At 44.8% G+C, this 14,315-nt stretch overlaps 2 protein-coding genes across 2 annotated transcripts in view; both read right to left on the bottom strand.

The window, feature by feature from the left end:
- Positions 1-1,448, bottom strand: part of ROBO4 (roundabout guidance receptor 4) — a 72,702-nt gene extending 71,254 nt beyond the window's left edge. The window contains exon 1 of the mRNA XM_048513388.1: positions 1,067-1,448. Coding sequence (XP_048369345.1) covers positions 1,067-1,247 — 181 coding nt within the window. The 5' untranslated portion in view covers positions 1,248-1,448. The remainder of the gene's footprint in view (positions 1-1,066) is intronic.
- Positions 1,449-8,841: 7,393 nt separating this feature from the next.
- Positions 8,842-14,315, bottom strand: part of HEPACAM (hepatic and glial cell adhesion molecule) — a 32,991-nt gene continuing 27,517 nt past the window's right edge. Inside the window, exon 8 of the transcript XR_007245944.1 lies at positions 8,842-8,880. The gene's annotated coding sequence lies outside the window, so the exon portion shown is untranslated. The remainder of the gene's footprint in view (positions 8,881-14,315) is intronic.

The following is a 14,315-nucleotide window of genomic DNA, read 5'->3' as shown; positions in this document are numbered from 1 at the left end:
TGTAGATACTGGTCATTATTTTGGTGTCTGGAAACCGAAAACTTGGCTTTAAGGGAAATTATATTGTGGGGAGAGCACTAATCTTTGCAGCATTCATATCTGCTCTGTTGCCTGCAAAGATAAAACAGCTGCACAGGCATTTTCAGCCATGAAGGAGTCCACACTCAACTATCTGCAAGCTTTATGTGGATAACAGACACTGACCCATCTTCACAAACCCACTTAGAAATACATAGGAGTGGCACAAGAGGGGTACTTCCCCACTGAATCATTTCCTGGTGACTGGTGCCCAGTCTGACTTCCAGTTCTCTGTTTATTTAGATATTTATATTCAGCTTTTCATCTCCAGTGGGGACAAAGCAGCTCACATCATTTTCTCATCCTTCATTTTATCTTCAATACAACAGCTCTATGAGGTTGCCTAGACTATAAACATGCAACTGGTCTAAGCATCTGAGGCAGAGAAGGGATTCGAACTTGGCTCCCCCAGATCCGCATCCTTCAATCTTGTCACAACCCCACAGTGCTCCTAAGCTGCCTGCCTGAGGCCAACATGACTTCCACACTTCTTTCCTATACTTCTTCCTTAAATTGTAGCATCTTTGGGGCAGAGACTGTCTTGAAAAATGCAGGGAAGCCACCAACATATAAAGTTAAATTTGGTGTGACCAAATGATCTTTTGCTTCTCTGGTCATCCTTGGTTACTCTTTCCTTGTGCATTTCCTTTACATTCTACTTTCCACGTCATCTGATGAAAAATAAATATTCTTTCACAGCTTCTTTCACAGTCTAACATGACAAAGGTGCATCATTCTCTTTCTGTACAGTTTCATTTCCAGCTACCGTAAATGGACGGATGGATGTAAAAAGTTTAGGATGTCTCTCTTTCCCCTCTCACTAGCACATTTCCTAGGATACTCTAAAATCATAATCCCAAATTCTATCTTTAAAGCTGAAAATGCCCACACAGACTCCAACAGGTGTGAGTACGTGTGACATTACACCCCTCAGTGGCCAGTTTTGGAGTCTCGGGACCCAACATAATTTGGTAAAAAGGGTGCTTACCTCTTAGCCTGTGCCTTTGCCTAGGTTGGTGGTAGTGCCGGAGCTGCCGGGTCTGCCTGCTCAGCACCTGTGGCCCCCTCCTCGCTTGCTCGGCCAGACAGGTGCAGTGGCATTGACATCTCTGAGACCCCGACACCCACAGGAGGGACACAAAAGTCAGCAAGAGAACCCCGAGCAGCATCCTATGGAGAGAGCAAACTCCACGGGGGAGACGCTGGCTCAGAAAACACTAACTTCCCTCCAGTAGCGTTCAAGGAATCCAAAGGAAATCTTGTCCAAATGCCCAAGGAGCCTTGGGGGCAGGTTTTGCCCCCACCCCTCCTTTTCTCTCTGCCAGCACGGCTCTCTCTTCTGCTTAGCTCAGGCCCTCTGTTTGGGAAATTATTTGGAATTTGTTATTAAGCATGTTTTCCAACTGCTTTTGTATTTTCTACCCTTCTTTTTAAACTTGGGGAACAATGGGGGAGGAAAGCATCTAGGCCCCATGCTGAGAGCGGTCTGCTTTCTGTGCACCATCTGCGACATCAGAAGGGGGGGCTCATCTGCACCAGGATCTCTCTTCTACCCCCCCACCACCACCAATATTGTGAAGAACTAAATTAAATGATCAATGAAGAAAAGGGAAACGTTCTTTGTGGCTTCCCTTCTTGAAAGGCAGACATTTCTCATTTTAACCCTCCTCCTCTATCCTTTCTGCCTTCTTTTTTTTAAAAAAACCCCTCACTCCCCTCTTGCGAAATGCCCCCACTTTCCCTTGGGGAGCAGTCAAGGAGTTGAGTTCCATCCAGCCATCCCGGCGAGGGAGATTGACTACATAAAAGAACGCTCCCTGCTTTGCGGGCTGGAAAGAAAAAGGGACTGTTTTCAAACAAAATTGACCATCTCCTGATAGATTTAACCGCTTGTCGGCTCCCCCTTTGTCAACCTGGTCGGGAAACTGTGCGCCTTGAAGGGGGCCCGAAACATTTTCATTTGTCACAAAGACACAATGCACTTTAAATGGCCACAATTACATTTATTGCGCTGACGGCCAATTATTTTATCATTTCGCTGCAGAAAATCCGTATGTCTCCATTGTTGCCCTCACAGCATCTAGATCGCTCTTGCCCCCTTCCGCTTTTTACTTGTTTTCTGAGACTTTTTATTGACTCAAACACATTTAACAAACATAATTAGCCCAAAGAAATTTGTTCCCATTTAGCTCACGAAGACACAAGCCATCTATCATTCTTACCCCCTTTTTAGCTGTGCGGTTCCCCACGCCTCCCTGCCCTCCCAGTTTTGCATCTCCCAATTAAATGAGGTCTTTCTTTCACCCCCACCCCAACTACCAACATATATACACTCAGCCAGCTTAATTATGTTTTTCAAGGAACAGGGTTGGGGATATTCCTTCGGAGCTCTTAGAAAGCTAGAACCAGCCATTTCTCCTGTGGTTCTTCTGGTCACGATGGTCAAAGTACTAACCCAAACATTGCATCATAGTGGTCCTCACCTACATACTGCAATTCATCTGAGGAATTCTGACCTGTTGCTAGGCCATTTCAAGAAGAAGAAGAAGAAGAGTTTGGATTTATACCCCACCTTTCTCTCCTGCAAGGAGACCCAAGGTGGCTTACAAGCTCCTTTCCCTTCCCCTCCCCACAACCGACACTTTGTGAGGTAGGTGGGGCTGAGAGAGAGCTGAAGAACTGTGACTAGCCCAGGGTCACCCAGCAGGAATGTAGGAGTGCAGAAACAAATCTCGTTCACCAGATAGGAGTCTGCCACTCAGGTGGAGGAGTGGGGAATCAAACCCAGTTCTCCAGATTAGAATCCACCTGCTCTTAACCACTACACCACACTGGCTATCAAGATGCTGCAGCAACAGTCTTGTGGGAAAGCAGACAGAACATTAAGAACCACTGTGGTTAACTAAGAAGTTGTTTCTTTACAAAACTATCTGGAAAAATCCTGGGGAAAACATAGGGTTCGATCTGGACTAAATGGGCAATTTTTGCTAATTTCCTCTTTTTACTGCAGACCCTTCTAGGTCAATTCCCCCAAAGCAGTATTTCATGGAAATAAATGACTGCAATTACTGATACCATCTCTGGTTTAGGAAATTCCTGGAGGTTTGAGAGCTGAGCCAAGGGAGGGCCAATAACTCATCGGGCATGTGATGCCTTAGATTCCATCCTCTAGGCCACCATTTCCTTTGGGGAACTGATTTCTGTAATCTGAATTTCAGCTGAAACTGTAGGAGAACACCAGACCACTCCACCAAGTCAGCAATGTTAATCACAATGGGAGGAGAGAGGCAAGAATGTTCCTCTCTGTCATTGGAAAAATTAATCTGGATCCAATTAATAAATGGGTACAATCATATTGTTGGGAGAAACAACACCTGGTGTGTGTGTGTTTCCCTTTGCAAAAGTAGCAGAGTGGCACAGGGGCTGAACACAGGGAAGCTTACCTGGGCACACACGCGTGGCTGAGCTTGGTAGAGAGAAATTCAGACACAAAAGAAAGTCAGAGTCATTTGTAGCTTCTAATCTAATAAAAAGAGCATTTATTAGTGAACTCCATTCTGGATAGAAAGGTGGAGAGATAGGTTCACTAACTATTCTATTCTAGCTGGATGGAGACGGATGCGTAGGAGACACATCCTCTCCCTAGGCATGGTGAAAGTAAGATGGAGAGTTCTGAGAAGGCGGCGGAAGGAAGGCGGAAGTCCCTGAGAGTATCAGTCTAAGATCAAAGATCAGAATGATAGAGTTAAGGTGACAATTCCTCGGTCCCTATCTAGTCACTATCTAGTAAAAACCCCTCTGCAGGATGAGGCAGGAAACAGTGTCAAGGTCCCTTTCTTCCAACACATATAACCAAGATATTTTTAAAAATTCGAAATAACACATGAGGGAGATCCCAAAGACAAATGACATAAGATCTCCTCCTATGTTCTTTGATTTAAAAATAACAGCAACTGACTTCAGCCTGAAAGCAATGCTACCAAAGATCTCCTGAAACCAATTGCCCCCCAAACCTGTATCTTCTTGCAAATAAATGAATGTTGTTTTGAGCACACACATCTCTGCTGTGTGCACCTGAGTAAGCAGCCTATTCCTGGCATTCTCATTTGCTAGTTTACGCTGGGAGACCTCTAGACAACCACAGCCCTGCCTGCCAATGCTCAACTGATTAGTGAGTGGAAACTGGGGTCAAAACATGGCTGCCAACCTCCAGGTGGTGACTGGTGATATCTTGCTATCACAACTGGTTTCCAGGTGAGACAGATCAGTTCACCTAAAGAAAATGGCCACTTTGGAAAGTGGGCTTTGTGGCATTATACCCCATTGAAATCCCTGGGGATCAGTTGTAATACCATAAGATCTTGAGCCACTGTGAAGGGATTGATAACCACCCTTGTAAATAGTTCCTAAAGTCTCCCAAGATTCCTTCTAGTTCACACAAGATTTTAACAGCGCAATCCAAACGGTGACTGAACTGTCATGAAGTAACTCCACATAATTTAAAGGAAGCATGCACAGCTTGCTGTTCTGTTTTTAAAGAAGCTGGGGTATCAAAGAGCAAAGAAGGATTATCTCCTCTAAAAACATCTCAGTGGACTGGGCAAGTGCTAGGGAGGCAGGTGTGTGAGAGGTGGCAATGAAACTGGAGGGGGGGATGCCTCAAGTGATCTTGAGGTGCCTGGATTTCAATAAAGGCCTTCATCTCTCCTTCCTCATAATTCATGTGTGACCATACCAATATTATTTTCTTCCTCTTGTGTAAGAACATAAGAACATAAGAACTAGCCTGCTGGATCAGACCAGAGTCCATCTAGTCCAGCATTCTGCTACTCGCAGTGGCCCACCAGGTGCCTTTGGGAGCTCACATGCAGGATGTGAAAGCAATGGCCTTCTGCTGCTGCTGCTCCTGAGCACCTGGTCTGCTAAGGCATTTGCAATCTGAGATCAAGGAGGATCAAGATTGGTAGCCATAGATCGACTTCTCCTCCATAAATATGTCCAAGCCCTTTTTAAAGCTATCCAGGTTAGTGGCCATAACCACCTCCTGTGGCAGCATATTCCAAACACCAATCACACGTTGCGTGAAGAAGTGTTTCCTTTTTTAGTCCTAATTCTTCACCCCAGCATTTTCAATGAATGCCCCCTGGTGTACCTGGGCAGATACTTGTGCGGGAAAAATATATTATTCAAACCATGGAAATGACTAGATTCCCATGATTTTGGAATCTGAGGCGGGGGGTGGGGGGAGCGTTTCAGTGATCATAAAATAGCTGTTTGTCTGAAAGGCCGGACTGGACAAATACCATGCCTGTCCAGAAGGACACAGGTCAGAACTGCCTTCTTGCAAGCAGAAAAGGCATCCTGTGTTTGAGGCAGCGTTTTCAGATCTGTGATAGACTTCATTACTGCTCTGTCTTGCAGTTTCCTGAAACACGCAGGAGCTCTGTTCCTTCAGCAGATCTGGGGCCTCCCTTCATAACACACAATGCAGCCATTTTCTGTTGCAAAGAGGGTCAGTCCCCTGAAGGATTTACAGTCTTTGTGAGAGTTTTACTGCTTCCATTCTACTGACAAAAGCATTTACATTTCTTTGGTCTCCATTTTACTGCAGAGCTGGTCTTTGGATTTATTTTCTTCTTGCAAAACTGGAGGCTCAGGGATTTTTTTCCCCATCCTCACCTGCTAAAGCCCTTTACTTTTCCCAGAAGGTGGAAATTCAACAAAGGCATTTTCCCAGCAGTTTTGACTTGCAAGCCCTCCACAGCCATTGATAAAAGAGCTTTTCTTTAACAGGGCGTAAGAAAATAAGATGTCCTTTTGGATCAGACTAAAAAGCCATCTTGTTCAGGTCCATTTCCCAAAACGGGCAGCCCATTGCCCAAACCCTTGAGCCAAAGCACAGAGGCTAAAGTTCTCAACTATTGTTACCCCCAAGAATCTCTCCACTATTATCTAATCCCCTTCTAAAACCATTTAAGCTTGTGGCCACCACTACCACCCCGTAACAGTGAGGTCCACAAGTTAATTATGCAGGGTAATTCTTCCTTTTATCTGTTTGAAATCTACTGCATAATTGAGGGAGCTTAGTTATAATTTGGCAAGATGTCTGAACCAACAAACCAGAATTAGAAGCCATTGTTTGTGCCACAATTTGGTGTGGTAACTGAACGGACAAACTATCTTTACAGCCATTGCTACATTTTACCATGAAGACAGCAATGAATGAATGAATGAATGAATGAATGAATGAATGAATGAATGAATGAATGAATGAATGAATGAATGAAACTGAGGCCTGAGACGGCAAAGTAGAAAATCAAATGACCAGTTCTTGACCATGGGTTTCCTGAAGTATATTTGGAAGCTTCAAGTGGGGTTTGGATAAGGAAAATGGCTTGCCTAAATCTGAAGGTTTTAGCAGGTGTTGGTACAAGGAGGATGGGGAAAAAAACCTGAATCTCTGACTTGCAAAGAGAAGACAGAGGACAGATTGACAGACAGATAAAGAACCAGGAGGATATTTTTATCAAGGAAATAATGGCACCATGATATAATGGAACAGGTCAGCAGAATGGTTTTATAAAGGGGAGTTGATTGTGGTCTAGAGCACAATTTATTTTGCATGTATCAACTTGGTTTTGCCGCCTTGCCTTTTACTTTTAAAATCCATTTTTTGCATTGTTTATGTTAAGTTATATGTTAATGCCTGAGCTCGGGTTGCCAACCACCACGGCATGGAAATCTCCCAAAATTACAACTGGTCTCCAAACTATGTAGTTGGGTGGGAAAAAGCCTCTTACCTCCGCTGATGTCCAGAAAAACAAATGAAAGGTGGCTTTTTAAAAAATCGTTAAGATGTCTTATTTTGGGTGTGCGGAGTGAAATTAAGAAGTTGACTCTTTTCAAGACATCCCCCAGATGTCTTATTTGTGCCACAAAGACATCTTCGGCAGAAATGAAAAGGAAAAAGGCAGTGCGGAGTGCCTTCCCAGTGCTGAGGACCTTCTCATTTCAAGTCCTCAGGACATCTCTTCTGGGCGGTGCAGAATGGACCAAATTGCCAACATGACCTATCAAGGCTGTTTTCCCGATAGTCTTTTCGGTCATTCTGTTATCCCGCTATGGAGCGGTGCCCTGTTGTTGCATGCCTTCCCTTTCGTGTCACCTGTGAACCCAGCCCAGTGGGGGCTGCAGAGACACACTCCGGCCTAGCAGGCAGGTAGTTCTCCACACAACTGCAAGCAGCGTGGGCCTTTTACAGGAAAAGTGACCTTTAAATTGGTCCCTAATCAGCCCTACAGGAGGACAGAGCTTTTTAAACACCTCCTGAGGAGAGGCCATTTTCCCTCAGCCCTGGAGACCCTTTGTCGGGTCTGGTTGGCATTCTGAGAAGCTTCTAAGCCAAACAAAGTGGGAAGTGGAGCACATCAAGGTCTGTTAAAAAAAGAGAGAAAGAAAGAAAGAGAAACAATGTCCCTCTGCCCACCCCCCACCTTCTCCCTGCAGGTGAGCAATGTTGGGGAGCTCATGGCTTTCTGTGGGCCTAGAGGACCCCCACCCTCTTGGCAGCCGGCACATCATCCCTATAGCAACCGCTTTACCATTCCCTCATGCGTTGCCCCCTCCTTCCTCTGCTCCCTCTCCAGCTCTATCAACCTCTTGGCTGCCAAGCCTAACCCTTTGAAAAGAAAGATAGAGTCTATGGATGTTTCCTGGAGTTAGTTAAAGCGGCAAGTACATCTCATTTGCCGGCCTGCCCAATAAAAGCAGGACACGTCAAGGAACAGAGCAGGCCCCGGGAGCAGGTTTTGTTGGGCTGTGTGTTTTTTTTAAAAGGGGGTGGGAGAAGAAAAGAGCCATGGTGAGAGGCCGGAGTGGGCTTCTGCTTGACTGCAGCTCAATGGGGGTGGCCCAGGCTACTGGGGAAGGGGCTGCGCTTTGTGATCCATTCCCAGCTGGCAGGGAACAAAAGAGGGGCTGCTCAGAATCCCCAGCCTAATACTGATCCAGTCCTGCTTTGTTCTAGTTATTTTCCCACTCTGTGTGGAACGATTGGGGCGGGCGGGCGGGCGGGCGGGGGGGGGGGACGACTGAGCAGGGAGGCGAATCCAAGGGGAGACAGGTTGCTTTTTCAGTGAATTCAGTGAAAGGAGCAGCACGGAACAGCCCCAGGCCTGCCTCTGCAGCAGCTCCTTTGGCAAGGGTGGTGGACCACAGGAAAACATCCCAAAGGATCCAGCAGCATAGCAAAGCTTGCAAATGACACAGGTGCCAACCTCCGTCCAAGTCGCGTGCAATTTCCTCTGCTTGAACAGGGATGCTGTGCAACCCAAAGGAAGGCTGCTTGCTGGCGGAGTTGTTAGAAGAGAAAATGTGTTTGTAGTCCCTTTGAGAAGGTCTCTGGATCAGTGGCAGAGAACTTGTTTTGTGTGCGGAACGTCCCAGGTTTAGTCCTCAGCATCTCCAGTTAAAAGGACCAGGTAGGAGAAGAAGAAGAGGAGGAGGAGGAGGAGGAGGAGGAGGAGTTTGGATTTATATCCCCCCTTTCTCTCCTGCAGGAGACTCAAAGGGGCTTACAATCTCCTTGCCCTTCCCCCCTCACAACAAACACCCTGTGAGGTGGGTGGGGCTGAGAGAGCTCCGAGAAGCTGTGACTAGCCCAAGGTCACCCAGCTGGCGTGTGTGGGAGTGTACAGGCTAATCTGAATTCCCCAGATAAGCCTCCACAGCTCAGGCAGCAGAGCTGGGAATCAAACCCGGTTCCTCCAGATTAGATACACGAGCTCTTAACCTCCTACGCCACTACGTGATGTGAAACATATGAAGCCACCCCCAGGGTCTGGTTTACCTAGTTCAGCATCCTGTTCCACACATCAGTCAGTCAAACAGATAGCCTTAGAATACCTGTAAGCAGGTTATGGAGGCCAAGACCTCCTGCTGCCATTGCTCCACAGGACCAGCATTCCTGGTTTTACTGTTACTTAACATGGAAGTTCTATTTAGTCATCATGGCTAAAAGTCATGGATGGAACTGTCCTCCATGGCTGTTTCGAGTGCACTTTTAAAAGCAACTAAACTGGTATCCACCATTACATCCTATGGCAGTGAGTTCTGTAAGTTAAAATTCCTTGTTGGATGAACAAAAGGTTTTCTTGAAATTGTCCTGAATCTACTGCACATCAGTTTCATTGGATGTCCCCAGGATCTAAACCTTTCTTTGCCAGAGTCCCCGGAGAGTCAGAGGAGACCGTATTGGACAGCACATTCATTGCAATGCTAGTATAAAGCCTATGCACATTCAGCCCTCTCTGAATAATCAGAAACATTTTTAAGGTTATAACTATGTGCACATAAGCTCTATGAACAGGCCATGGTAAGCTGAGGGTGGAGTTTGCCACCGTGACTCTGTTCCCCCATAACACACATTAATTCTACTCCTTTCGGAATTTCTGAAAACTACTTTTTCCTAACATATATTGTTATGGTGCTATGTTAATTACCCATTTTAAAAGCTCAAAAAAAAGGCCCATGCTATTGACTAGAGAAGAGAAAATGGTGCCAATGTTGGCAGGATCAATTTACTTTCACTCTGCCAGTCCCAGACTCTTCAGGGGTCTCACTGGAGGGAAACATGGTAGGTATATCACTTTAGTACATCATCTAAGCAAGGCTGAATTGTCTTCATTGAGAAGGTATGTAGATAGTTTGCATGTTTTAAAAAGAATTCCCCACACATAAAAAACCTAGCCCAACAGGGATAATAATTTCTAATAAATTAGATTTCGACAGGCAGGAATTGATGACATGAAGGGACATTCAGTCATGCAGTTTCCTTCTTTGCATTTTTAGGTCATCCAATCCCAGGAATATTGTGCCTTGTACTTTCTTTGAACATGAGTGAACCTTTTGATAATGTACCTAAAAATGACCTGCAGTATGCAAGGATTCCAGGTCTGATGGGGTGGGATTCCTTGGCTGACAGATCACTGTTTGATGGATTCCATGAAGACAGGGTGTTTGAAATTCACTCTGCTATAGCATGAAGCTGGGAACATGAGGCATTCCTGTCTGGGTGTGCTGCAAATTAGTGCGGATCCGTGAGGAAACAGAGGATAAATGACTTGCCAAAGGCCACTCACTAGCTCTGTGTCAGAGACGGGTCCAGATCCAGTGCCTTATGTACCAGACCACACTGCCCTTCTAGCCCTGAGTAATGACAAATTTTTCCCCCCCTTTCTCTTCCACCCCTCCCTTCTTTCCCTCCGTCTCTACCTCAAAGCTATACAGGCTGGAACTAATAGGATTGAGTCTGTTTCATTAATTCCCTTTTATGTGGTCTGGTTGGATTTCCACCACACGTAGCTCCATCTTTCCCAACATTTATCATGGATTAAGAAATGCTATGAGCTAATGTGAATGGCAATGCACTCCTCGAGCTGAGGCGCAGGAAGGGAGGCACTCAACTTTGCTAAGAGGTGTTTTTTTTTTATACGATTAAATACTGCGGCGGGTTGTTTTTATTAAGGAAAGGATTAAATGCTGCTCCCCCTCCTCCCCTCGTCCCTCCACACAGACAACAGCCTTCTTCATAAGTAGTTTTCAAATCCCCTTGTTATCCACACTTGCCACAGTGAAACATTTTGTAAGGGAGACAGTAAATTCCATTGAGACAACACGGCAGGTGAGATACATCCATCCCTCTGGGGCATGTACAGTAAGCAACTTCCAGGTGGTTGGAGGTTCCCAACCTGATACTACCAGCCTACAGCTAAATTAAACTTGCTGGAAATGTTTTCCTTTGCAAATTTCAGTGCCTAGTATTCACTAGATATGTCTGGAACATATGAATATTTGCCCCCCCCCCCCCAAAAGTGTGCATTTTCTTTTTAATAACTCATTCCAATGTTCACTGGCATTGATGCTCATCTTTGACAGATGGTATGGTATTTCGTATTCGACAATGTTTGATAACTGGCATTAACTATTGATTGTGTTAGATTAATGTGCAACAGCATTAGTCTCTGACAGTATTTGTTCATGTATTTTGTGCTTACCAAATATAAAACAATCACATAAAACACAAGGTTTACCCAAATTGTTACACAAAGCACTCTATTTTTTTTAAAGACAACTGTTTACAAGTTCATATTTCACATTCTAAGTTTAAGTGGCAACATCTTAATTGTTTGACCAATGCCAAATATTTGCAAGTACTCATTTCAGGTCTATACCTCACAAAACACTTCTCCAGTAGAAAAGGAATGAAAACTTTGTCTGTTAGGTAGGCATTAGTTGGCTGTTATGTGTAATAATATAACGAGAGATGGCAAACATCTTATGTACAAGTAGAACTGCTTCTCCACTTTTATTTATTCAGCGTATGTATTTATATGCCATTAATTCATTTAATATGCCTGCCTTTCTCCCAATCATCTTAGGATCCATTGTAACAATTGGACTCAGGACTTTAATAATTGATAAACTGATAATAATTGATACATTCTTTAATGCAGCCTATTTAGTTATATTAGAGAGGCAGAACGATACAATGGTTACGCGCTTTGACTATATTCCATATCACCATTGTTTATTGCTTCCCATCCTCAGGTTTGTGTGTTAAATGTTGATTGCAAATCATCTCAATCCCTACTGCGCCTTTATGGATGATAATCCCGACGTACCCAGGAAGAATGTTAAGCCTGGAAGAACATGTTCTGGAGAAAGATTTACACAATTTCACTCCACATGCTCAGAAACAGGCCTTCTTCCTGTCCTCACTTCCCCATTTCAATGGCAGAGAGATTTTGCAGGATAGCAACACCAGCTGCTGGTTCAGTAAGGGTTCTTTTGCCATGTTATGACTTCCTGACCCCAAGAATTCTAAAGGTCACTGTCAGTTTTTCTTGTCTGCTGGATTAGCTGCAGGGGTCCCAAGAAATGAATGGAGAATCGGTGATTTTCTCATGACCCAAAGAAACTTCACTAACCCTATTGCCAGCCCAAATTGCTTGCATCAGGCCTTTGTGGCTTTTTAGAATTAGGAGCCGAACTATGACAAAATTCAGAGCAAGAGATTAACAGAGCCAGTGTAAAAAAGCCCGTTGGCGTAACTGAAAATATATAAACTTAAAATTGCTGATAGTTAACATCTAGCAGTCCATTCCTGGCTATACCTCGGGAAATGATCCTGTCAAATCCACCTCGTGTTTGAAGAGGCTGTGCTCCGGGTCGGGAAATACCTGGGGATTTGGGGGCACAAGCCTGAAGGGGGGGATTTGGGGAGGGCAGGGACCTCAAAGGAGTATGATGTCGTAGGCTCCCCCTTCCAAAGTGGCCATTTTCTCCAGGTGAACTGATCTCTGTCACATATCATCAGTTGTAACAGTGAAGATCTCCAGCCACCACCTGGAGATTGGCAAGCCAAGCTACAGGGCTGTTGTGAGGAAAAAATGGAGGAGAGGAGAGTGCTGCCGCTCTGGGTTCCCATTGGGAAGAAAGGCATGACATATATGAAATAAATAAATAATAGATTTAAAAAATATCTTTTAGGCAGGAAAAACCAGTACCTGAGTCAAGTGGTGTCCCCACTCCCCCTACAATGGCCATAGAGAAGCAGAAAAATGCACACCGAGCTGTGAGTGCACTGCATGCATGGCACATTTTTGAGCAACATTTGGATCTGCCTGGTCTCTTGTTTCAAATGAGATTACCTTTGCTTCTTCCTGCAATGCAATTGCTGCAATCTAACACCTACAGCAATTCAATTGTGAGTCCAGCAGCGTTTAATACTTGAGGCAAGACAATAAGGTCTTGATCTGAAAAACCTGCCCCTCCCCCACCTCCTTTTTAAATTTTTGTAACATCTAGCCTGATTAAGAGTTCTGATGAGCTCCAAAGCTTGCAAAACATTGTGTGTCATTGTATCTGGCTCTAATAAAAGATATTACGTGGATTTTGCTTCTTGTTCTGATTATCACTAGTGGCTTCTGAAACGGTGAGCTGAATTCACATCTTCCTTGCAGATTTTGTTTGTACAACATTGCCACCTGCTGTCAAAGTATAAGAAACCTACTTTTCCCCAACCTCTTTGCTGTCCCTTGGATTCTTATCAGGTAAGCAGGGAATACATTATTCCAAGGCACTGAGGAATGAAATTGATTTGCTCAGTGGAAGCTGTATTATGTATCTTGCCTGATTTTCTGCAGAATGACTGCCACAAGAGTTTTGATATATACATTCTGGGTTCTCTCCACAATTTCCAGCTTTCTTTCTCTCCGGATGTTTGGCATTGTGGAAACGAAACAGAAGACCAAGACACCAGTAAGCCTTTGATTTCCGGTAGGTTAATGCTTTTTAGGAGAGCTACACCTCCAAAGGCACATTCTATTGGCACAGCAATGTACCCAGGGTGACCAGTGACTACATAGGCTATAGGCCACAGTCTGAAATGGCAACCAGACTTATGAAAAACACTTTTATTGTGGTATGCGCATCATCACAGAAGCTAATGCCACAACACATTTGGACACCCTTTGTTTGTCTCCTTATGGGAAATAAACATTGTGATGATATGTGAAACAACTGTTTTGAAGGCTTTTTTTTTTACAAAGAGATTAGAACAGGAGGTCATAAAATCATATCTCTGGACGGGGCCATACAGGCCCTCTAGTCCAACCCCCTGCTCCACGCAGGATCAGCCTAAACCAGTGATGGCGAACCTTTTCGAGACCGAGTGCCCAAACTGCAACCCAAAACCCACTTATTTATCGCAAAGTGCCAACACGGCAATTTAACCTGAAAACTGAGGTTTTAGTTTAGAAAAAAACGGTTGGCTCCAAGGTGTGCGTTACTCGGGAGTAAGCTTGGTGGTAGTCGGTGGCTTTGCTTTGAAGCAACCGTGCAGTGCTTCAAATGGGTGAATCACAACCCTAGGAGGGTTTACTCAGAAGCAAGCCCCATTGCCAGCAACTGAGCTTACTCCCAGGTAAAGGATCACGCTTCAGCTCTTCGCATGAAAATCAGTGGGGTTTAACAGGGTTACCTACGCTGCTTCCCCAAAACTAGGTGTTAGGTTTAATGCTAATAATCAATCCCAGCGGCCCAGGCCAGCCTAGATGTGTGTGGGGGCACTCTGTTTGCGCGTACCCACAGAGAGGGCTCTGAGTGCCACCTCTGGCACCCGTGCCATAGGTTTGCCACCACTGGCCTAAAAGTTCCCTGACAAGTGTTATCCAACT

This window comes from Sphaerodactylus townsendi, linkage group LG12 (genome assembly GCF_021028975.2).
Source record: "Sphaerodactylus townsendi isolate TG3544 linkage group LG12, MPM_Stown_v2.3, whole genome shotgun sequence".
NCBI lineage: Eukaryota > Metazoa > Chordata > Lepidosauria > Squamata > Sphaerodactylidae > Sphaerodactylus > Sphaerodactylus townsendi.
Note: the sequence above shows the minus strand (reverse complement) of the source record. Positions and strands in the feature narration are given on the sequence as shown.